This window comes from Oncorhynchus mykiss, chromosome 10, assembly GCF_013265735.2.
Source record: "Oncorhynchus mykiss isolate Arlee chromosome 10, USDA_OmykA_1.1, whole genome shotgun sequence".
Classification (NCBI taxonomy): domain Eukaryota; kingdom Metazoa; phylum Chordata; class Actinopteri; order Salmoniformes; family Salmonidae; genus Oncorhynchus; species Oncorhynchus mykiss.
This window is the reverse complement of record NC_048574.1, coordinates 67,557,422-67,580,978: the sequence shown is the minus strand read 5'-3', so window position 1 is coordinate 67,580,978 and position 23,557 is coordinate 67,557,422. Positions and strand designations below refer to the sequence as shown.

The following is a 23,557-nucleotide window of genomic DNA, read 5'->3' as shown; positions in this document are numbered from 1 at the left end:
ATGGCAGATCAGGCCAACACATTAAAACAGTTCCTAGTTCCCGGCACTGGATTCAAGTCATGAAATGAGCATAGTGACCTTCACTTCAACCCCACTGCATTTTGAGGGATAAGAAGATTGTCACTCCAATAAATATATGTAAATTGAGAAGTTTCCCTGATATCTGCACACTGTGGTAAGAAATGCAGTCCTTGTCTTCACTGCTGTAAATGCACATACATTCGTAAAAAAAATAACAAGCACATTCCTTAAACAATTTGTTAACAAGTATCTCTAATAAACATAAGCTCAAATCCCACATCCTTGACTTTCTCTGCTTCCCTGCACCGAGCTAGACCCAGATCACATTCTCTGTTGTGGTTCAATTTATTCAATGTGGAGCCTAATGTTCAACTAAACAAGTTTCAACTGGAATAAATCAATTGAAAACCTTCAATTGGACAAAGAAAAGAGAGCCTAATTGACTATTTACTCAGATAACAGATCTGTATTGAAATAGTTATCCTAGGACTATACACAGATGGTCGTTGTGTTTTTCAAATGATGGCCTTGTTATAACTTGTAGTAGAGATTTTTTTTTAAAGAAACTTCAGCCAAATACATTCCTGTTGTCATTCATCTTCATTGTGTTATCTTTCTTTGGACAAATGGTTTCACCTGACTAAATATTTAGTGCTGACTTGCACCTGTCTGAAAGCTTTTGTAGGAATTAGTGGAGCTTTTGGACTTAATACTCTCACACCATTTCTCACTTCTTAAGAATCTTAATTAGAACCATTTATTCACAGGCACATGTTTTACAGCAAGGAAAGAGAGAAATAAATATATATAAATAAGAGATAGAGAGAGAGGAGCCAACTCCAGTATGAAAAAATGAGAGAAGTTAAGCTAGCTCAATGTGGAGCATGATGAAGAAAATTAGTTTCCACATCACATTTATACTTTGTCGTTATTTTACACTGCTGAGTTATTCTTAGCAACTTTTGGTCATTTAAATGAACCATCATTTTCCACTCTGAAATACCGAGAATGACTGATTTGCATTGCCATCTAGTGGAGCATACATGAGTACTCAGATTGCAGATCAACCGAACTACACCTGTGCCCAAGTCATCCATTGTGATGGATTAAAAAGGTGAGCAATGGAAAGTATACAGACCTTTTCCATATCCAATCAGATTGAAGCATGGGCGGCATTTGTCAAGAACGTCAACAAGAAGGAACCATCAGTTACGTTTTAAAACTTATTTTGATGTTGAGGAAGTTTTAGAAATAAATATATCGTTATTAATACAAGAACTGCGTTGTTTTTGACCAGTTGGTTTTTATTAGATTATCAATTTTTGTTTTTAATTTTATAAAGAGCTTTCGTTTGGAATGGATGCAGCGTGGATTCATTGTTTGTTTACATAGTGAATCATGAGATCAGCTGACTAACGTTAGCTAGCTAGCTACCAATTTCTGGTTTAGTAAAGCAGCCAACGTTACAATGTGTTTGGAAATTGTCGTCCAGTATTCATGCTTCCCAAATGACATTTGAAACGAACTCTTATTCCAAGCTATAGCTGGCAGCGGTAATAGCTAGTTCTTAGCATTAGCTTTGTTTTCAGCAATCTCACCTATTGACCCAGTGAGTGTAGGACGCTGGACAACTTGCTGTGGCTAACTAGCTTACCATTACAAATATGCCTTGTACTTGTGGCAACTGGAGGAGATGGATTCGGCCTCTGGTCGTTCTTCTATACTTTCTGGTTGTGCTTGTCGTCTTACTACCCCTGTGCATCTGGGAACTACAGAAATCAGAGGTCAGTTGGTATCATTGCAGCCCAATCATATCGTTACTTGACACTGAATAGCCTAGTCCATGCTTTGTTGTTTGGATGTTGATTATATACGTAATGTATACCTTTCAGGTTGGTACCCATAACAAAGCATGGTTCATAGCTGGGATATTCGTGTTCATGACCATACCCATATCACTATGGGGGATCCTGCAGCATCTTGTAAACTATACTCAACCAGAGCTACAGAAGCCAATTATCAGGTAAGTGAAAGGCTACTCTGTCACAGCTGTAGGATAGTATTACTTCATTACCGTCATGGGTTTATGTCTTTATCTTGAATGATGTACAATAATACCTAACTGATTGTGAATGATCGTTTTACAGAATATTATGGATGGTCCCCATTTACAGTTTGGACAGTGTAAGTAATGCCTTCAATTCTTGATCATGTAGCTAGATGTTCTTAAAAGTCAACATTGGTTTATTGTTAAAGAAGAAGAAGTCACTGTAGCATTGACAGTAGTAAAACTGAAAAGCGCTTGACATGAGCGTGGCACTTCAATTCGTTTTGTTATGCTAATTAGCATATGCTATGCTCAGCATTCCCCCTATCATACAATTTCCATTATCCTACTTCCCAAAGAATGAGAACAGAGCTCCTTTAGAAAAACAAAGCAAGAGAAACAAAAAAATGCCTCACTCCCTGACTGACTTTTCAGAGTAAATGTTTTCAATAGTTTCAAGTGTTCACTATTATCATGCAACATATCATTGAGATAATGTAATGTCCCATCTATGATCCCATTCCTCTCCTTGTCTGCCTCTCCCACCCTCTCCCTTTCTCTCTCACACAGTGGATTGCGTTGAAGTACCCCAGCATTGCCATCTACGTGGACACATGCAGGGAGTGCTACGAGGCATACGTCATCTACAACTTCATGATCTTCCTGCTCAACTACCTGGGAAACCAGGTACACATTCTTGTCATGACCTGACTGAGAATGACCCCAGACCTGTTTGTTCTAACATTCCAATCATGGCCACTCTTTGTCCTATGCCAAACATAAGTCTAGCACAAACACATCTGGATCCCAGGCTAGATTGAGTAGCCTACATTTATTTCAATATCTTCACACTGTAATTCCTCTCTTCACTTTATTTTTCTCTCACTCCCTCAACCATGGGTAACCAGTACCCCAGCCTGGTACTGATGCTGGAAGTGCAGGAGCAGCAGAAACACCTTCCTCCCCTCTGCTGCTGCCCGGCATGGCCCATGGGAGAGTGAGTTTGTTGCTTTTATAGTTTTTGTAGTTCTTTAAGTGTATGTGTGCTATAATGAACAGGCCCCTGTACCAGATCTGTTAGTGCTGTGCATTTGGCATGAGAACAAATAGGGGTTGGCTTTACTCATAGTAAAGCCAGAGATAGAGGACGCAACATTGTATCATCCCATTAGGGTGTCTGTGGGAGCATGGGCAGGGCATTGATGCTATCTCCATTTTGAAGTAGTGAATTTTCTTCTACTACTTTTATCTGTTGGTATACAACATTAAATGGTCATACTGCCACCTAGAATGTGTTGTTTGAACAGATATAAAGCCAAGGTTTGCAAATTTACTGCCACCTGTGGTTATGGAATGTTCACTTATAATTCATTGGCTGATGCCTCCTTATGACCTGGATGGATTTATGTGATCCTTCCTTAAACCATAGGAAGTCCCACCCAATTGCCTTAATGGCACTGTCCATGCTAAAACTGGCTTTTGGCCATTAGAGTCCTCTATCAATATCTATGGCATTACTGTGCAATCAGCCAGGCTAAAAATGAGCTATAATATTAGTCATACCATGTGTTATAAGTTCACATTTTAGGATGAAGGTTTATGTTTTTGTGCAGCAATAAACTACCACTTCTTTGTTTTATGTGTTGTGAATGGATATTTTAGGATTAATAACATGTTTTTTATACCACATTGATGTGTTTTAAGTATACATTTATATTTCAGGCTCATAATCAAAACAGGAAGTTGGGTGTTAAAGTGGCTCCAGTCTGTGTCGCCTCCATTTTGAGTCTCTTTCTAGAAGGTTCACCTTCAAGGTGTTTGTTTGGCTGCTTGAAGTCTCTCCAAGTCTCCATTGCTACTCGCCAGCTCCAAACGAGCCCCAGTCAGGCAACAACAGGAATATGTAGCATGTCTGCCTGTAGTTGATTTAAGAACAGAACCAGAAGTGTTTGCAAGTGGAACAACGTGTTCTCATTTAGGAAAAATGCACCAGCCTAAAGAACAGAAAGACAGCATTAGGCTCATCTGTTTTGTTTACTCTGCATTTTAACTAATGCTGTGCATCTGGGATTTTAGCCACAGGTATTGCAACATCTTTCTTCATAGGATGTTATTGATTTTAAGAAATGGAAGAAATTCATGAAAAACAAAGCTGGTGATTAGTAAGATGTTATTGCTATTTTATAGTGGGAAAAAGCTAACATTTTGTGTGAATGTCTTTCCTTAATAATGTGTACTGTGTTTTCCTATTGCAGGGTATTGCTATTGAGATGCAAGCTGGGAGTGTTGCAGTACACGGTTGTCAGACCAGTCACAACAGTTATTGCCTTGTAAGTGTTTTGTTATATGCCTAAGTGTTGAATGTACATGTGCCCAGAGAGACAGCAACCTTACCTTGGTCCAGGGCCAGCTCTGTCTCTCTTGACTTCTGGGTCGGCCAGTCCAAGCAGATGATCATTTGTTCAGATGATGACAAAACATAAATATGTACAAAAAGGAAAAATACCAAAGGCATGCCCAAACCTAAAGATGTTTAAATAAAAAAGTATCATGGCCACCAAACCAACCAGCAGCCGTACGGCTCTCCAAGCTGCCACCCCTTGGGGGACGGGAAGTGGTTTGTTTGTAGTGTGCGGTCTAAACTACCTAACCTATTCCCAAACACTCACCACATATAAATTAACTTTTTGTGTCAAGTCATAACACATGTCTCCATTCACTATCCTGTAGGATATGTCAGCTCTGTGGTGTGTATGATGAAGGTAACTTCAGCTCAACCAATGCATGGACGTACCTGGTGATATTCAACAATATGTCCCAGCTGGTAGGTTCTGTATTTTTCACACTTGTCTCCACATTGCTGTAAACTTCCTGTCACCATACCACCACCACAAAGATAACATTACATATTTGGCATTCAGTAAGTGATCTCTTTCTCTATCATTCTCTCTCCTCTCTCTCCCAGTTTGCCATGTACTGTTTGGTCCTGTTCTACAAGGCCCTAAGAGAGGAACTGGCCCCCATCAGACCAGTGGGGAAGTTCCTGTGTGTCAAAATGGTGGTGTTCGTCTCCTTCTGGTGAGTGCTTTTTTTGGGGCTGCCATTTTGGATCACCTGCATCTACCTCCTAGCCTGGTTCCAGATCTGTTTGTGCTGTCTTGCCAACCCCTGTGGTCAATGTCAAGCCATTGACATAGCACAAACAGATCTGGGACCAGGTTATCGACCTCCATGGTTAATAACATCTTTGTATACCAGTCAATGTGTCTGCCATTCATGGATCTAGCATTGTTACCCATTCAAGTAACATAGTTTTGGCTGCCCATTTGTATTTCTTATACAACTTTTTTTCAGAATTGCATGTGTAGGACTTGTTAACAAAGTATGTTTTATTTTAGGAATAAGGCCTGTTTTTCTTTTGAAGCCAGAAGGAGGCTAGTATCAGCTACATTTATGCCTTTACTAGACCATGAGGATATTTTATATATGAATGCTTCCGCTCAGTATTTGAGATCAATTGACACTCTTTACCATGACACTTTGAGATTTATTTTAAACTGCAAAACCCTTACGCACCACTGCACTTTGTATACCAGGGTTGGCTGGCCTTCTCTAGTCACTCGTAGGCTCAGGCACTGGTATACTTTTCACAAAGCCATTTTGGGTTTACTACCTTTTTATTTGGGCATTTTTATTGTTCAGAAATGTGGTGGGCACTCTCTTCGTTCGCTGGACTTTATTCTGCAAACTTTTCCAAATGTTCGAACTGAATTTGGTAAAACTTTTATGTACTCTGCGCCATCGTCTTGGAACGCCTTACAAAATACTTTTAAACTGGAAGAAGTTGTCCCGATTGGTGTTTTTAAATCACTGATGAATGATCTTGAGACTGATTCCCTGACCTGTCAATGTTTTTCATTTGCTGTGTTTGATTTTGTTATACTCTTGTGAATTCTATGTTTTTTACTAGATTACTTGAAGTTTTTCATGTTTGTCTGTCATTTTTGTAATGACTTGGTGCTGCCTATCTTGGCCAGGATGCTCTTGAAAAATAGTTTTTAAATCTCAATGAGCCCTTCCTGGTTAAATAAAAAATGTTTTAAAGCTGTGTGGATTATAGCCAGTAATTGGGTTAATGCGTTCTCTGTGTTGGCTGCAGTGTATAGGATTGATTATTTCCACTCTGTTGTCTGGAATCTATCTTAGGCAAGCTGCGTTCATCGCTCTCCTGGTCAAGGTTGGAGTGATCTCAGAGAGACACACGTGGGACTGGGACAGTGTGGAGGCTGTAGCTACAGGCCTACAGGTAATGCAAGACAATACCAACACTGTATAACGCCACAGTAACATGTTTACTACAATGCTACATAATGACTTGTTTGGTATAAGGTAATATCTGTTGAGGCTTGTGGTCTCAAGCCCCTAGAAAACAAGATGATTAATCTCAAGGACTTCTATTCTGTGCAAGACTTATAAATAACTTAACTAGATTTGAGAATAGACTTGCTTTGCTATAGTCAAGCTTTCATCCATACTTCATCCAGGACTTCATCATCTGTGTGGAGATGTTCCTGGCGGCCATCGCCCACCACTTCAGCTTCACCTACAAGCCCTACATCCAGGAGGCTGAGGAGGGATCCTGCTTCGACTCCTTCCTGGCCATGTGGGACATCTCTGACGTCAGGGCTGACATCTCTGAGCAAGTCCGCAACGTCGGTTAGTTCTCATCCCATTTGGCTTGACTCAATAGCAGTCATGCATGGATGGAATCAAAGAAGCCACTGTTAAGAACTTTGTTTGACAAGGTTTCCTCTCAGAACCAAGTGCGTTGGCTAGCTACTCGATTTATGTTCATAGAATGTCATGAGAGAATAGAAAATTGGCTACCCTCAAAATATTCAAGACTTTGATAGATTTCCTTATTATGTGAGTATATTGCCATTCTCATATCTTCAAACACATTCTTTCTTTCCTGATACAGGGAGAACCGTTATGGGCCGACCTAGGAAGACCTACTTCGGTGAGGCGGAGGACGACAGCGAGCGCTCAGGCTTGCTTTCCCCAGGCTCCATGGACGCCATCGGTCCCACGGAGGCCTTGTCCAACCCGGTGTCCCCCAAGGGTCGGTACCAGGGCCTGGGCAAAACCCAAACGCCCCACTCCCTGTCAGCCCCCGCCGGGCTCAGCAATGCTCAGTGGGATGGAGAGGAGAGGGAAGACAATGGTAGACAAGCTCCAGAGCCCAGAAACACCACCAACGAGCCAACAGGCTCGGTTACAGACGACCTTGTCGTTATCACCTAGCTTAGCGTCATCGCTAAAATCCTCCAATGGGAACTCTGAATGCACGTTATACCAAACACAGTTGGGCAGGAACCAAGTATGGCCTCGGCTACGTTTCCCCTACAGACGATATTTGGCTAACCCGCACACAAGCAATGAAAAAGCACGTGTTAATTAAGCAATATTGTAGAGTCATTCGTCCTCCACGGCAGATGCAGATGGACCTCTGTCAATGACAGCTCGAAGAATGTTCATAAGCTTTCGTAAGGGTCTCATGACACTTAAGATATTTTTTCTTGTATCTGTATTGTACTACTGAGTCATAATGGTAAAGTACGGTACCTCAATACCTTATTTTAGTATGACCCCTCTTCATTGTAATGGGTCTGGACTTCAAGTTTAATAGCCGGTGAGAGATTTTACCAGTATACTTGTTCTATAATAGCGCCTGGGTGATATCACTACAAACTCGTTAATCATTTTCCAAGGGTTTTAGTTGTTATGAAAACGTTCAAAGTATATATGTAGCTTTTAAACTGAGACCTATACAAAATACTGGTTTGCAGACAGTACCACTCATTCTAGGGTTTGTCTTTATTTTTTACTATTTTCTACATTGTAGATTAATAGTGAAGACATGAAATCATGTAGTAACCCCAAAATGTTTTTATTTGGGATTCTTCAAAGTAGCCACCCTTTGCCTTGATAGCTTTGCACATTTTTGGCATAAAGAAAAACCCTTGAAAGAGTAGGTGTCAATACTTTTGACTGGTACTGAACATCATTGGGTTGCACATGCTTGAATATGGTCTTCGAACCTATTGTACAGATTTTGAAGCATGAAGCTGTGTCTCACTTTGGCATTAACGCTAACAGCCTCGATCGTCTTCTCAGATGCCTTGTTCTATGTATCCACTATCAAGTAATTCACACATTTCACGTCTGCCTCATTTGTAAATATAAACTGATGTTACATAGTCATGGTAATAGATTTACCATTCTAATTTCTGTTTTACGCTTTTCAGGGATATTAGTTGGGATTGATCAGTCTTTTACATCCATTAGTAGAATGTCTTCCTATCGGGAATGTGTGTCAAGTGTGTGCAGCTATTGCCTTACCTGATGTTTGTCACAAAGCATTAACCTTCAGAGGGAAGTACTACATCAAACGTGTCAGCACCTGTCTTTGAGAGTTCAACTCAAGGTTCCAAACATTCACCCTCCAATAAATTAAATTAAATGTGGCTGTCAGTTTTTGCTAGTGTCAATAAGACAATGTTGCGTGATCATTATGATTTCTAAATGATTCGAGATAAAATGCAAGTGCTGATGCAAAACATTTTAATGAAGACTGCAACCATAATCAAGAGACGTCATTCCAAAACAAGATTATGCACATACTTAAGACCAAAACGTCTCAAGATGAGCACATTATAAAACATGTAAATAAATGTCTTTGAAAGTCCTGAGAGAAGGCATATTGAGATGGTAGCTATTGTGGGGTCATTTTAGAGCTGGCGCTTCCGGAGAATCCATAGTCCAATCCCTTCCCCTCCACGACATATATGCAGTTCACTCATAATATAGAACCCAGAGTGATACCTTCACCTCTCTCCCAGTAAGACTGAGTGGACTTGATGCTCTTGTAGAATCAAAAGCACCGCAACTCCCTCCTTTAAAACACTTATGAAGATGACTCGTACTGTTCATATCACCAGACATCTACTTATCGGACTCTAACAATCCACAGTCCCGGTCTCCCCAGCCTCTTCCTCTATACTGGCTGATATGGAGATGGAGCTCTTCTGCAGGGTGACGGCCAGTCGTACCCAGTCTCCCTCCCTCACTGCCAGGGGCTGGTGCAGCACCACAGCAGCCTGCTTCCAATGGGAGTCCTGGTTGAAGGTGCTCAAGCTGATCTCCTCGTTCAGGTGGATCTGGTACCAGAAGGGCACAGCAGTCACCCTGCCTGAGGCACTAGCCTGGACCTGGGAGAAACACACAGAGTCAGGGCCATAGAAATAGACTATTGTAAACTCAGCAAAAAAAGAAACGTCCTCAACTGCGTTTAGTTTCAGAAATATTTGTATGAACATAAGATTCAACAACATACAAACTGAACAAGCTCCACAGACATGTGACTAACATAAATGGAAATGTGTCCCTGAACAAAGCGGGGGTCAAAATCAGAAGTTATAAATCTGGTGTGGCCACCAGCTGCATGAAGTACTGTAGTGCATCTCCTCATGGACTGCACCAGATTTGCCAGTTCTTGCTGTGAGATGTTACCCCACTCTTCCACCAAGACATCTGCAAGTTCCCGGACATTTCTGGGGGTAATGGCCCTAGCCCTCACCCTCCGATCCAACAGGTCCCAGACGTGCTCAATGGGATTGAGATCTGGGCTCTTCGCTGGCCATGGCAGAACACTGACATTCCTGTCTTGCAGGAAATCACGCACAGAACGAGCAGTATGGCTAGTGGCATTGTCATGCTGGAGGGTCATGTCAGGATGAGCCTGCAGGAAGGGTACCACATGAGGAAGGAGGGTGTCTTTCCTGTAACGCACAGCGTTGAGATTGCCTGCAATGACAACAAGCTCAGTCCGATGATGCTGTGACACACCGCCCCAGACCATGACAGACCCTCCACCTCCAAATCGATCCCGCGCCAGAGTACAGGCGTAACGCTCATTCCTTTGACGATAAATGCGAATCCGACCATCACCCCTGGTGAGACAAACCACGACTTGTCAGTGAAGAGCACTTTTTGTCAATCCTGTCTCATCCAGCGACGGTGGGTTTGTGCCCATAGGTGACGTTGTTGCTGGTGATGTCTGGTGAGGACATGCCTTACAACAGGCCTACAAGCCCTCAGTCCAGCCTCTCTCAGCCTATTGCGGACAGTCTGAGCACTGATGGAGGGATTGTGCGTTCCTGGTGTAACTCGGGCAGTTGTTGCCATCCTGTACCGCAGGTGTGATGTTAAGATGTACCGATCCTGTGCAGGTGTTGTTACACGTGGTCTGCCACTGCGAGGACGATCAGCTGTCCGTCCTGTCTGCCTGTAGCGCTGTCTTAGGTGTCTCACAGTACAGACATGGCAATTTATTGCCCTGGCCACATCTGCAGTCCTTATGCCTCCTTGCAGCATTCCTAAGGCACGTTCACACAGATGAGCAGGGACCCTGTGCATCTTTCTTTTGGTGTTTTTCAGAGTTAGGACACGAAAGAGACCTTCCTACTATGTTTTCATAACTGTGACCGTAATTGCCTACCGTCTGTAAGCTGTTAGTGTCTTAATGACCGTTCCACAGGTGCATGTTCATTAATTGTTTATGGTTCATTTAACAAGCATGGGAAACAGTGTTTAAACCCTTTACAAATGAAGATCTGTGAAGTTATTTGGATTTTTACAAATTATCTTTGAAAGACAGGGTCCTGAAAAAGGGACGTTTCTTTTTATGGTCAGGGCCACAGCTCAGTGGAAGTACTGACACTGCCAAGGGATCTGGCAACTCAGTGTTATCCTCAGTATAATGTGTTAGCAGACAATGGTGCCATTTACCATGTTTTTTTTTTGTTTTTTTTCGATGAATGTTTCAGACAATATCTGATAATGTAACTGTAACTAAAAGAATCTGTCGAGTTGGGTCTTTACCTTGACGTCTCTGTTGGTATAGTTGGCGTTGGTGTTCATGAGGTCCAGGATAAAGAGTTCTACAGAGTCACTGAGATGTCTACACTGCAGAGTGGACAAGTCCAGAAACACATGGACTGGAACCTAGGAAGGAGAGAGATCATATCATTGTCACATATTAGATGTCCATTCAGCAGACATCTATACAACCCTACATCTGAGACTAATTCAACCCCTTTAAACAGAATGACAAGGCAGTCCATGTAGTCCCGTTCAGTATTTCCCAAACCTCTCCAGCTCCTTTCACTCGTCGTCAGGTGTTTTTAACAAAATCTCCAACTCTTAGAACACCTTTAGAGTCGTGTGCATCATGTGACCTGCTGCAACGCACCGCTATACTCTAGAAAGCAGGAGGAGAGTGCTCGTCAAGCGACAGAGAACAAACGAATGCCGCCGCCGCCTCCATGTCACAGCTCCCGGTGTCTCCGCCGCTCTCCGTTTGATGTCATTGATGTAATGCTTCCTGATGGATCCAGGTAGGGATGTCCTTACGTGAAGCCATGTGAATGCTTTTCCCCAGAGTGACAGTCGTGCCCTTGTCTGAGCGCTTCAGAGACAACATCTGTTTAAACAAACTGCCGTCCCGCGGGAGCCAACGCCGAAAATTAGAGCGCCAACATGACACCGGAAAACTTAAAAGGATTTCTCAGCTCCCCGTAATACGGACGGAAAGCCAGATAAAAGAAAACATGAGAAGTCTCAACGTAGAAGGTTGCATTGCAAGAAAAATGGGTTTTTAAAACCCATTTTGACTTAAAAAAAGCACAGTAAAAGGTCAGTTTAAATGTATTGTGCCCTTTCAAATTGGTTTACTTGAGCTCAACTGCAATACGGCAGACCAAGAACCACTAACAAGTACTGCGAAAGAAACAATGTTTAGATTTCGTCCAGAATATTCGGGGGGGGGAGGGCAGCATTATATATCAGCAGCCATCTTGAGTGAAGATGTTACAACCCTCAGGCAACAAGTTGGTGTGTCTCAGGAGCCTGTCCTTTGAATCAGAAGAATGATGCAAGGTACAAAGAGCATTGGGGCAGCTGTCAATAGTATGACTATTGCATCATTGACATGAGAGGGAATACCATATATGAGAGGAGACATGTTGAGCGAGAAAAAATTGGGAGTTGTGTCACGTAGAATGAATTTCTGAGTTGACCATACTTTTCCCCCTAACCATGCAGTAATTTACTATACGACTTTGTTAGTTATCCGAGTATAGTGCATTCACATTTAGAGCTGGGGAGTGTGACTACAGCCAGGAGGTTTTCCTGACAATGTGACAGGACTCGGTCCTCTGTAGCTCAGTTGGTAGAGTATGGCGCTTGCCCTCAGAACAGCCTCAATTCGTCGGGGAATGGACTGGCCCATGTTGACTCCAATGCTTCCCACAGTTGTGTCAAGTTGGCTGGATGTCCTTTGGGTGGTGGACCATTCTTGATACACACGGGAAACAATTGAGTGTGAAAAACCCAGCAGCGTTGCAGTTCTTGACAAACTCAAACCGGTGCGCCTGGCACCTACTACCATACCATGTTTAAAGGCACTTAAATCTTCTGTCTTGCCCATTCACCCTCTGAATGGCACACATACACAATCCATGTCTCAAGGCTTAAAAATCCTTCTTTAACCCGTCTCCTCCCCTTCATCTACACTGATTGGATTTAACAAGCGACATCAATACGGAATCATAGCTTTCAACTGGATTCACCTGGTCAGTCTGTCATGGAAAGAGCTGGTGTTGATATTATTTTGTACACAGTGTAAAGAGATATATTTACATATATATAAAAACGGTGTGGTTTGAGGCCTGAATGCTGACTCACTGAAAGCTGTGGTATATCAGACTGTATACCCCAGGTATGACAAAACATTCATATTTACTGCTCTAATAACCAGTTTACAATTGCAATAAGGCTCCCCGGGGGTTTGTGGTATCTGGCAAACATACCACAGCTAAGGGCTGTATCCAGGCACTTTGTGTTGCAACGTGCATAAGAACAGCCCGTGGCCATATACCACAACCCCTCTGGCCTTATTGCTTAACTATATCATTAAAACCTCAGGCCCTAGTGATGACATATGCAAGGCAGGTGGGGAGATGCAGTAAGCATGCAGCGGATCTGGAGAGGTGTGTCAGTAACTCACAGTGAACTGGTTGATGAACGGGGCGATGTTGAAGCCCAGTGTCGGCTCCTGGCCCTGGACAGCACTCTCCAGCAGCAGGGTGTCAGACTCCACCAGCATCCCGTACAACACTATTCTCTCTGGGAAGATCTGACCGCCGTCCTCCAACAGGCACCTGCCATGGATGGACCCCACCATAACAATCAAACTATTGTACAAAAAAAGGGACAGATTCTTCCGAACCCAAATAGTCTATTTTTCCCAATGTGACAACACTGAAGATTCAATATCAATATTTGAGATGCTGCAATGTGATCCACAATCCCACCTCATTCCTAAAACACTATCAAAATCCACCAGCACTTCATACATTCTACCCGGTTACTACCGAAACTACCTTTCCCAGCAGTGCTTGCGCCATCTTCCTACCTGGCTAGTGTGGCTTTCTCCATCAGCTTCTGCCTCACTAAGCCACATGTCTCCACACAGTCTAATATAATGGCGCTCCACAGCTTCTCCCTGGAGGGTCTCTGGAGCACCGCCTGCTCATCCTCCACCTGGTTCAGCCAGAACTCGAGAGCCTCCTCTGGGACACCGTTGGCCCTGGCCAGCCTCCTGAGCACCGCCTGGTGCTGGGTCTTCTCTACCGAACTATAGGCCTTCACCTGGCCCTGACTGGCTGCCATGAGGGAGAGAACAGAGAAGCCCTCGGACACGTCCAGCACATAGAAGGGGTCGGGACCAGGGTCCATAGGGCCACTGGGGGGGTCAGTGAGAGGCATGACCTCTAACCCTTGACCCTGGCTGGGACCCTGGACCGAACGAGCGTCCTTCAGGTTGGTGATGAGTTTAGCCAGTGCCCTGCGGAAACTATCGTGGTAGGGCTGGTTGTTGAGGAGGGCCATTTCAGCACACTCCAGCATGGTGTAGTCTCGAGGTCCACTGCTCTGCTCTGTCCCGAGGCAAGCTAGGGCGCTGCACAGTTCTGCCTCGGCGTTAAGGCTTGGGTTGGGATTGCCGCTCGGGCCTGGGTTGTTTCTAGGTTTGTCTGGATCCAGACAGTCGTCTAGACGGAACTCTCGGCCGTCTCTCGCTACGGCAACGCTGCAGAGTCTCAGGTAGGCGTCCCGGCAGGAGATCTCCACGATGAGCTCGTCACCAGGCCTCAGGGGAAAATCTGACGAGACATTTCATTTTATGGTTCATTTGAATAAGGACAGATACAAGCCTATTGACATTGAATAAACAACCATCCAATCTGTTGCACCATCACTTAAATATTTTGCCCATTCAACCTCTGAATGGCACACATACACAATCCATGTCTCAATACTTTAACATGTCTCCTCCCCTTCATCTACACTGATTGACATCAATAAGGGATCATAGCATTCACCTGGTCAGTCTGTCAGGGAAAGAGCAGGTGTTCATAATGTTTTATACACTCACTGTATATACATTTGTTTTGATGTGTGTGACCCTTTTCTAAGTCTAATAAATAAAGCACGTAAAATTGCAAATGACGTACAAATTCTTGGCATATCATAAGTAACAAGTTGGTTTCTTTCTTTTTTTATAAGGCCTTGTTGCACACATGACTGTTTATTCATGAACCACAACAACAAGTAAACAGAACTGGCATGGAACAAGATGCTTTGCCACTGCACAAAAAGAAAGAGGGAGAGAGGAAGAGAGGGGTAGGAGCAGGGGAGCGAGGGAAATGAGATTCAGGAGGAAGGGAGGCACACAGACAGAGAGACATTCCTGTAGGAATATCTGTCATCGCGTCAGCGTGTGGCTTGTCGTTGTCAGGGGGCGTTTGGGGAAAATACATATGTATAGCCTATAAGAGATTCATGAACACTAAAGAGTGTCACAGGCGATCCCGGTGCACCTGTCTGTCTCGCCACGGAAACCGGGAAACGGATGTCGATGATCATCGGGAAAAATAGCAGGGATGGTGTCTGGTGGGTCCCTAGACGCTGCCCCTGTCAATTAGCAACACAGAGCTCGGCAGCTGAATGATGGTGCCTCTCAACGACAACACCACGGTACAACTTCACTTTGCTGTTCTACGTCTGGAAGGAGCACAATAGCCTGACAGGATGAAGGAGTACAGACAAAGGTCAAGCCTATTTGCGTAGAACTCATTCAATCCATTCGAATGTTCACGGTTGTGAAATCCAGCTAGGCAAACCAAAGACAACCAATAACAGCCTCGAGGTTACAGTGTAAGTTGACTTCAGTCATTGCCTACAGTCTTCAATGGAATAGGTTTCTTCTGTATGTAGCCTACTGCCCCCGTTTGACAGAATGGGGAATTGCATTGCAAACATCAGAAGGGGACAAATATTACAGCAGAATATGCAAGAACACCATTTGTATACATTATGTACAGTGTGTAATATGTGTAATTTATTACTGCGATAGTTGTTCTGAGTGGATGTCAGGAGAATCTGTGTAGAACTTGACCAGTCTCTACAGTGCATTCTGTGCATCTCTACTGTATGATTAGAAGGGCTCTATGTAGAGATGTTTATGCACACTACTCCCTCCTCCCTACGCACTACTCCCTACGCACTGCAACACTACATCATACTCCTACAGAGGAGTAGGGTGCAGTTGTCTAAATATACTACCTCACTGCATGTGTATAGGCACCGAGTGTACAAAGCATTATGAACACCTGCTCTTTCCATGAAATAGACCAGGGGTACTCAACTCTTACCCTACGAGGTCAGGAGCCTGCTGGTTTTCTGTACTACCTGATAATTCATTGCACACGCCTGGTGTCCCAGGTCTAAATCAGTCTGATTAGAGGAGAACAATGATTTTTAAAAACAGCAGTGGAACTGGCTTCAAGGTCCAGAGTTGAGTTTGAGGGACACAGACTGACCAGGTGAATCCAGGTGAAAGCTTTGATCCCTTATTGAGGTCACTTGTTAAATCCACTTCAATCAGTGTAGATGAAGTGGAGGATATTTAAGCCTCGAGACAAAGAATTTAAGTTCCTTTAAATGGGGTATGGTAGTAGGTGCCAGGAACACCGGTTTGAGTGTGTCAAGAACTGCTGGGTTTTTCACTCAACAGTTTCCTGTGTGTATAAAGAATGGTCCACCACCCAAAGGGCATCCAGCCAACTTGACAACTGTGGGAAGCATTGGAGTCAACATGGGCCAGCATCCCTGTGGAACGCTTTCGACATCTTACAGAGTCCATGTCCTGACGAATTGAGGCTGTCCTGAGGGCAAAGGGGAAGGTGTTCCTAATGTTTTGTACACTCAGTGTACATACAGTGCCTTGCGAAAGTATTCGGCCCCCTTGAACTTTGCGACCTTTTGCCACATTTCAGGCTTCAAACATAAAGATATAAATCTGTATTTTATTTGTGAAGAATCAACAACAAGTGGGACACAATCATGAAGTGGAACGACATTTATTGGATATTTCAAACTTTTTTAACAAATCAAAAACTGAAAATTGGGCGTGCAAAATTATTCAGCCCCTTTACTTTCAGTGCAGCAAACTCTCTCCAGAAGTTCAGTGAGGATCTCTGAATGATCCAATGTTGACCTAAATGACTAATGATGATAAATACAATCCACCTGTGTGTAATCAAGTCTCCGTATAAATGCACCTGCACTGTGATAGTCTCAGAGGTCCGTTAAAAGCGCAGAGAGCATCATGAAGAACAAGGAACACACCAGGCAGGTCTGAGATCCGGCTTTAAACTTCTTTACAACAGTATTTGGATACAAAAAGATTTCCCAAGCTTTAAACATCCCAAGGAGCACTGTGCAAGCGATAATATTGAAATGGAAGGAGTATCAGACCACTGCAAATCTACCAAGACCTGGCCGTCCCTCTAAACTTTCAGCTCATACAAGGAGAAGACTGATCAGAGATGCAGCCAAGAGGCCCATGATCACTCTGGATGAACTGCAGAGATCTACAGCTGAGGTGGGAGACTCTGTCCATAGGACAACAATCAGTCGTATATTGCACAAATCTGGCCTTTATGGAAGAGTGGCAAGAAGAAAGTCATGTCTTAAAGATATCCATAAAAAGTGTTGTTTAAAGTTTGCCACAAGCCTCCTGGGAGACACACCAAACATGTGGAAGAAGGTGCTCTGGTCAGATGAAACCAAAATTGAACTTTTTGGCAACAATGCAAAATGTTATGTTTGGCGTAAAAGCAACAGCTGAACACACCATCCCCACTGTCAAACATGGTGGTGGCAGCATCATGGTTTGGGCCTGCTTTTCTTCAGCAGGGACAGGTAAGATGGTTAAAATTGATGGGAAGATGGATGGAGCCAAATACAGGACCATTCTGGAAGAAAACCTGATGGAGTCTGCAAAAGACCTGAGACTGGGACGGAGATTTGTCTTCCAACAAGACAATGATCCAAAACATAAAGCAAAATCTACAATGGAATGGTTCAAAAATAAACATATCCAGGTGTTAGAATGGCCAAGTCAAAGTCCAGACCTGAATCCAATCGAGAATCTGTGGAAAGAACTGAAAACTGCTGTTCACAAATGCTCTCCATCCAACCTCACTGAGCTCGAGCTGTTTTGCAAGGAGGAATGGGAAAAAATCTCAGTCTCTCGATGTGCAAAACTGATAGAGACATACCCCAAGCGACTTACAGCTGTAATCGCAGCAAAAGGTGGCGCTACAAAGTATTAACTTAAGGGGGCTGAATAATTTTGCACGTCCAATTTTTCAGTTTTTGATTTGCTAAAAAAGTTTGAAATATCCAATAAATGTCGTTCCACTTCATGATTGTGTCCCACTTGTTGTTGATTCTTCACAAAAAAATACAGTTTTATATCTTTATGTTTGAAGCCTGAAATGTGGCAAAAGGTCGCCAAGTTCAAGGGGGCCGAATACTTTCGCAAGGCACTGTACATGTCTTATATAAATGATCCTACTGTGTGGTGTCTGAACGGGGTAGATGGCCTGCTCCCAGCAGGTGTCCTCCTTAGGGCCGGTGGACAGGCTACTCTGCTGGTCCAGGTGGAGCTGGAACCACACGGCCAGGGCGTCCAGCAGACCCTCCCCAGTTACAGGTAGACGCACCCGGCTCACCTCCCTGGAGCACAGACCCTCCAGCTCCTGGGGTACAGTTAGCATAGCATAATTCGATCACTGCTCTTGTATTCTTGGAACCTATAGCCAAATATCACGCTAACTAGCTTGTTTGATTTTGAAAAGCTTGAGAGAGTATGAGGCTTCTGACATACGAGATATTGTTTTCTTATCAATATACAGAGTCTACACACAGCAATGCCACTGTGAGGCTGTAAGTCGTAGTTGTTGATGATAACTAACAGTTCAGTAGATTCCCCATAGAGATGTAAATCTATGTACACATAAAGACGCTCTACTGCCGCTGACCTGCACGTTGTTGAAGTCTATGTCCAGGGCATTGAAGGGTTCAGTGAGGGGCGTGTAGCCTCCAGGCAGTCTGCTCAGTCTCTCTGTGGTGTAGGGCTCTGTGGAGTCATCCTCTGAGCTGCAGCTTACTGGGCTGTGGAGCTCTCCGGCTGCAGCCGTGGCCAGGCCTCCTATCTCAGACACACACAGCCTGCAGGCACATGGTTATAAATAGATGGTATGACATGAATATTAACACTGGTGTCTGTTTACACACACACACACACACACACACACACACACACACTACCTCCAGGGACATAAGGCCTTCAGCTGTTGTTCCACGTCAACAATGAAATATTCCAACAGATAAGGACACAAAAAGGTGAACAACATGTTGAACTTGTTGATGTTTGGTCTACTGTTCTAAATGCTGAGGCATTGAAACGTGCTAAATAAATTATACCACTAAATCCATCGTTGAAGAACAATGTCTGACTGACTTAAGTTAGCCTTTATTAACAACAGAGGGACAGGTCACCTGTGATGGCGGCGGATCTCCAGGCACTGGACAGCCATCCCAAACACAGTGGCTCCGGCAGGGATGACCCGGCCTGCTTGGGAGGGAGGCCTGGATGGGTCCTGGGTGCTCTGCAGTAGCAGGAGCAGAAAGTGAGCCTTCACGTCTTCATACATCAGGCCTCATGCCATTAACTTCGCTATAATAGGATTTTGGTTGTTGTTGCAATTTATATTATATGTTTACTAAATGCACTTGTTTGTAGGGAATCTTATTGTAAAGGATTTTCATCTATCCTTTTTTTTTTTTACCTCAAATGTAGTATCACATTGAGACCATAGATGGCACTGTTGACTTATATTGGCTGCAGCATTATGATATTGAGGAAGGTGGTTGATTGGTACTGTAACCTGAAATGATTTTGGATTCATCTCTTTGCCAATAAACAAAGGATTTGGCTGGATAAAGGACATTTAATATAAGAGGATTGATGCTCCATAATCATGTTTTACAATTGTGATTGTGACACAAAAATATAGGTAAAGCCTCTTTTGAAGATTACTTTGCGATCACTTGTGTTGAATTGAGAGACAGACAATCCTGTTAAATGAATGAAAAACATGAACATGACTGGCATCTAAATCCACGGTTGTAATGAAACTGAAAATGTTATGAGAAAGTGTTGGGAAATAAATAATCAATACTAAAACCAAGTCATGTTACTTACTAATCATGGTAATGCTTTCAGACTTGCACTAAAGGGTGGCTTGTATTCACTACAGTGTTGGAACTCAGTATGAATACAAAACTAATTCTCAAAATGGCTGCCTATGCTAGTTAATTACCTGTGGAGGCAAAAGCAGATGATTCCAGGCGTGTATAAGGCTCTCTATAATACCTTCACCAAATAGGCCGGCATCCACAGTCTCGGTGACAACCAGCGATACCCTACCACAGAAAACACATCACACAAACGGTACATACACATTAGAGGATGACGCATAGGGACAGTTTCCAGGCCACAGACTACATTTTAGTAATTTAGCAGAAGCTCTTATCCAGAGCGACTTACATTGGTGCATTCATCTTAAAGTAAGCTAGGTCAGACAACACATCACAATCGTAGCAAGTACATTTTCCCTCAACAAAGTAGTTATCAGCATAATCCGTTCTAGTAGGAAAAGACACGTGCATTACTTGTATTTTATTTTGGGAGAGGACATGGAATTTATTCAAGATGCTCTTTAAAGAGGTACAGTTTCAGACGTTTTTGGAAGATGGGCAGCGACTCTGCCATCTTGACATTGTATGGGGTTAAATTAGGTCTTGGACTGATGCCCATGCTCAATGGCATCTCCATGTCTTTTTAGTCCAGGACTAGGCTTAATCTATGCCCAGGAAACTGGCCCATACAGATGTCAGAGTAAGAGGGAAGGTGAAAGGTCACCTCTTAGGGATGTCTTTAGGCACTTCCATCTCCAGCGACTTCATATGGAGGATCTTGATGAGTCCGTTCATTCCGTTAGCGGTGACCACCTCACAGGCCAGTTCGTACATGGTCTTGGACAGCTCACAGGCGTACACCTCAGCCGCCCCTGCCTTCTTAGCACACATTCTGTCCATAGAGAGACCGGAGAGGAACAAGGATTACAAGCAGTAACAAACAAATAGAAATGAACAGTCCACAGCCATGACAGTTAGTGTTTTTAACACAAACGTGGTCAATCCCAGAGCTGTGTAGATTTCTCTGGGATAGATATTAACCATTAAGATTGTACAACTTTAACCTAACTCTTCATACAGCGTAGCCACTGTAATAAAACAAAAGATGCACTTAAAAGAATAGCTCACCCAAATAAAAAAATGACATTGGTTTCCTTACCCTGTACGGAATGTACAAGGTATGACAGCAATCCATTCTTTGGTTGAGTTTTCCTGGCAGTGGCTGGCACAAATGTCCAAAGACCTCTTGCAGGTTACGGAAAGCAATATGTATTTTGTCGGATGAACTATCCCTTTAACTGTAATAGGCAGAAAGAAATCTCACCCGAGGATACCGGTCCCTGTGCCTATATCTAACACAGTGTTGCAGCCTCCCTCAACAGCCTTCTGGATGGCCTGCTGGTACTTGTGGTTCCTCCTGCGATCGTTGAGCATCAGGAAGTGCCAGCGCTCCACCAGCCAGTTGGCCACGCGGTAGAAATTCTCCTTGGCCTCAGGGTAGTCCGGCTTCAGCTTCAGGGCCTTGTGGAAATGACCAGCGGCCTCATCCCGGAATCCCATTCTGGAGCGTGCATTGAAGATTGGAATGGAACAATTGTGAGCAATCTAAGAATACTGGGACACATTTACTAGGACACAGCGCTGTCTCGCTAGTTCAATCACTTTACACCACTGCATGCAAACAAACAATTAATTGGCAAGACATGACAGAAAAGATAACTATAGTCTTGACCCGGTATTGAGCACAACCTGAGGTACAATATTACCCCACCATAACTCTGATTAGTAAAGTCAACCGAGTAAGCCTGACGAGTAAAGTCTTCCCAGCTCCCAAGCCTACAGACAAGACACAGTCAGACTCTTGAGTGAGGGCTACCTGAACAGGTGTTCACCCATGCTGTTGATGATGACCTCATCAGTAGGGAAGAGCTCCAGAGCCTGTTCATAGCAGTCAAACAGGTCCTGGATGCGCCCCAGAGAGTCGAGCTCATCTGCCCATTTGAACAGAGTGAACCTAAAGGACTCCTGAAAAGACACACATTATAAAAACGTTATTGGTGATGTATTGGACTAATCTACAAATGACATCACTTGTCTTTTCCTTCAGTGGTAAACATTCATATTATAACGTGCAGAGAGAATACACACTTCAACTTCAAAACGAAAGGTAGCCTAGCGGTTAGAGCTTTGGGCCAGTAACCGAAGTCGTTGGTTTGAATACCCGAGCCAACAAGGTTAGAAAATCTGATGTGCCATTGAGCATGGCACTTAACCCTAATTTGCTAAAGGGGTGCCATACTACTATGGCTGACCCTGTAAAATAACACATTTCACTGCACCTATCTGCTGTATGTGAAAACAAATACAAATCTAATAAAAACAAATCTGAAAGTTCAAAGGGAATGTCAATTGTCAGACAGGCTGAATGGTGTATAGCTGACAGCAGGGCTCTACAACCCTGTTCCTGGAGAGATACCGTCCTGTAGGTTTTCGCTCCATCCCTAATATAGCGCACCTGATTCTAATAATTAGCTGATTGATAAATTAAATCAGGTTAGTTACAACCTACAGGAGGGTAGCACTCCAAGAACAGGGTTGGAGAGCCCTGGCCTACAGGCTTTCCTTTGCTACCCACACTGGCAAAGTCCTTCAGCACAGGAGCCAGGTTGAGGACGAGAAGGTAGTGGACAAAGGCGGTCCCATAGTCTTGGTTGAACAGACACTGCTGGGCACTCTCCAGTGACCTGGACACCAGCTCATTCCTGGCAGGGTCCTCCCTGGGCACCCGACGGTTCCGTCTGCCACGCTTAGGCCTGGTGCTGGTGTTGGGCATTCCTATCACACAGGGAGTTAGGAGACCACATATGTTAGGAACACACAGAAACATAAACGCATAGCCACACAACATTCATCACACTGATGAGCAGTTTAGTTTGATAACTACATAACTAGCTACAATATCATTATCAATAGGTGTTGTGTTGCTGTGGTTGTAAGTGTGCAGCAGATATTTTGGTTGTAACCACAATACACGAGCTAGCAAGCTAACGTTATAATTATACAAGTCTAGACTATCGGTGCAAAATGCCACAATTTATCAAATGATACAAGAGTGTAACTAACTAGCAGTGTTGTGTTCATCATGCAATAGCACTAGCTAACTACTGGGTATTATTTTCAGAACTAGTCGCTAACTTAGCTACGTTTGTTAACTAGCTAACTATAGCCAAAAGATTGTGTAAAACTTCATTTTCAGTGATGTTGATAACTTACTATGTATGTATCACACAATCATGCATTTAAATACAATAGTAACGCTATAAACGATGATGACATTAACAGTACAAAAGGTAGAGCTAGCAACATCTGATAGCGCCGTTAGCTGAAGACCACTGACAGTGAAGAATAATAAGAGTTTCTAAACCCAGAGACGCAACATCGCCAGACTTCCGGGAACGCTTGCGAAGCAGACCAACAGACCAGGCCGGGGTTTCAGTTTTGAGAAATCAATAAGAGAAGTGAAAAATTATTCCTAAACTGTTAATCTTCTCGAAATCTAAAGGCACAACCTAGATGGAAGACAATGTCTCAAGTAGTTGAACATGTTTACTCTATCCTCGTGAACGTGACAAACTGACACGTCTTCATTTTTGTCAAAAACTACTTTATGTCGAAGAAGTCCCTGACGGCCTGAACATGCGCAGTTTGGCGCGAAACGACCGTTATACCCAATGACGCGTTCTACTCATGAGTTTA

The 23,557-nt window shown here is 43.5% G+C and overlaps 2 protein-coding genes across 6 annotated transcripts; one reads left to right on the top strand and one right to left on the bottom strand.

Moving 5' to 3' along the window:
- The first annotated feature begins 1,173 nt into the window (after nt 1-1,173).
- LOC110534524 (transmembrane protein 184C) lies at nt 1,174-8,593 on the top strand. The gene is made up of 11 exons (XM_021619407.2): nt 1,174-1,805; nt 1,914-2,044; nt 2,169-2,205; nt 2,639-2,755; nt 2,977-3,065; nt 4,324-4,398; nt 4,799-4,892; nt 5,034-5,146; nt 6,275-6,374; nt 6,613-6,784; nt 7,050-8,593. The coding sequence occupies exons 1-11, from the start codon at nt 1,686-1,688 to the stop codon at nt 7,370-7,372; spliced, it is 1,371 nt and encodes a 456-aa protein (XP_021475082.1). The 5' UTR covers nt 1,174-1,685; the 3' UTR covers nt 7,373-8,593.
- An 82-nt stretch (nt 8,594-8,675) lies between these two features.
- Nucleotides 8,676-23,541, bottom strand: LOC110534523 (protein arginine N-methyltransferase 9). 5 transcript variants are annotated; one of them, XM_036933641.1, is made up of 13 exons: nt 23,418-23,541; nt 22,437-22,636; nt 21,678-21,826; nt 21,126-21,362; nt 20,526-20,693; nt 19,924-20,026; nt 19,100-19,209; nt 18,580-18,769; nt 18,114-18,297; nt 13,605-14,352; nt 13,197-13,350; nt 11,012-11,134; nt 8,676-9,339 (listed from the first exon to the last, which is right to left on the bottom strand). In XM_036933641.1, the coding sequence occupies exons 2-13, from the start codon at nt 22,632-22,634 to the stop codon at nt 9,088-9,090; spliced, it is 2,616 nt and encodes an 871-aa protein (XP_036789536.1). In that variant the 5' UTR covers nt 22,635-22,636; nt 23,418-23,541; the 3' UTR covers nt 8,676-9,087. The 5 variants fall into 5 exon arrangements, with proteins under 5 accessions (XP_036789536.1, XP_036789537.1, XP_021475079.2 ...); XM_036933642.1 differs by lacking the exon at nt 23,418-23,541 and adding an exon at nt 23,199-23,216; XM_021619404.2 differs by lacking the exon at nt 23,418-23,541 and adding an exon at nt 23,075-23,212.
- Between the last annotated feature and the right edge of the window lie 16 nt (nt 23,542-23,557).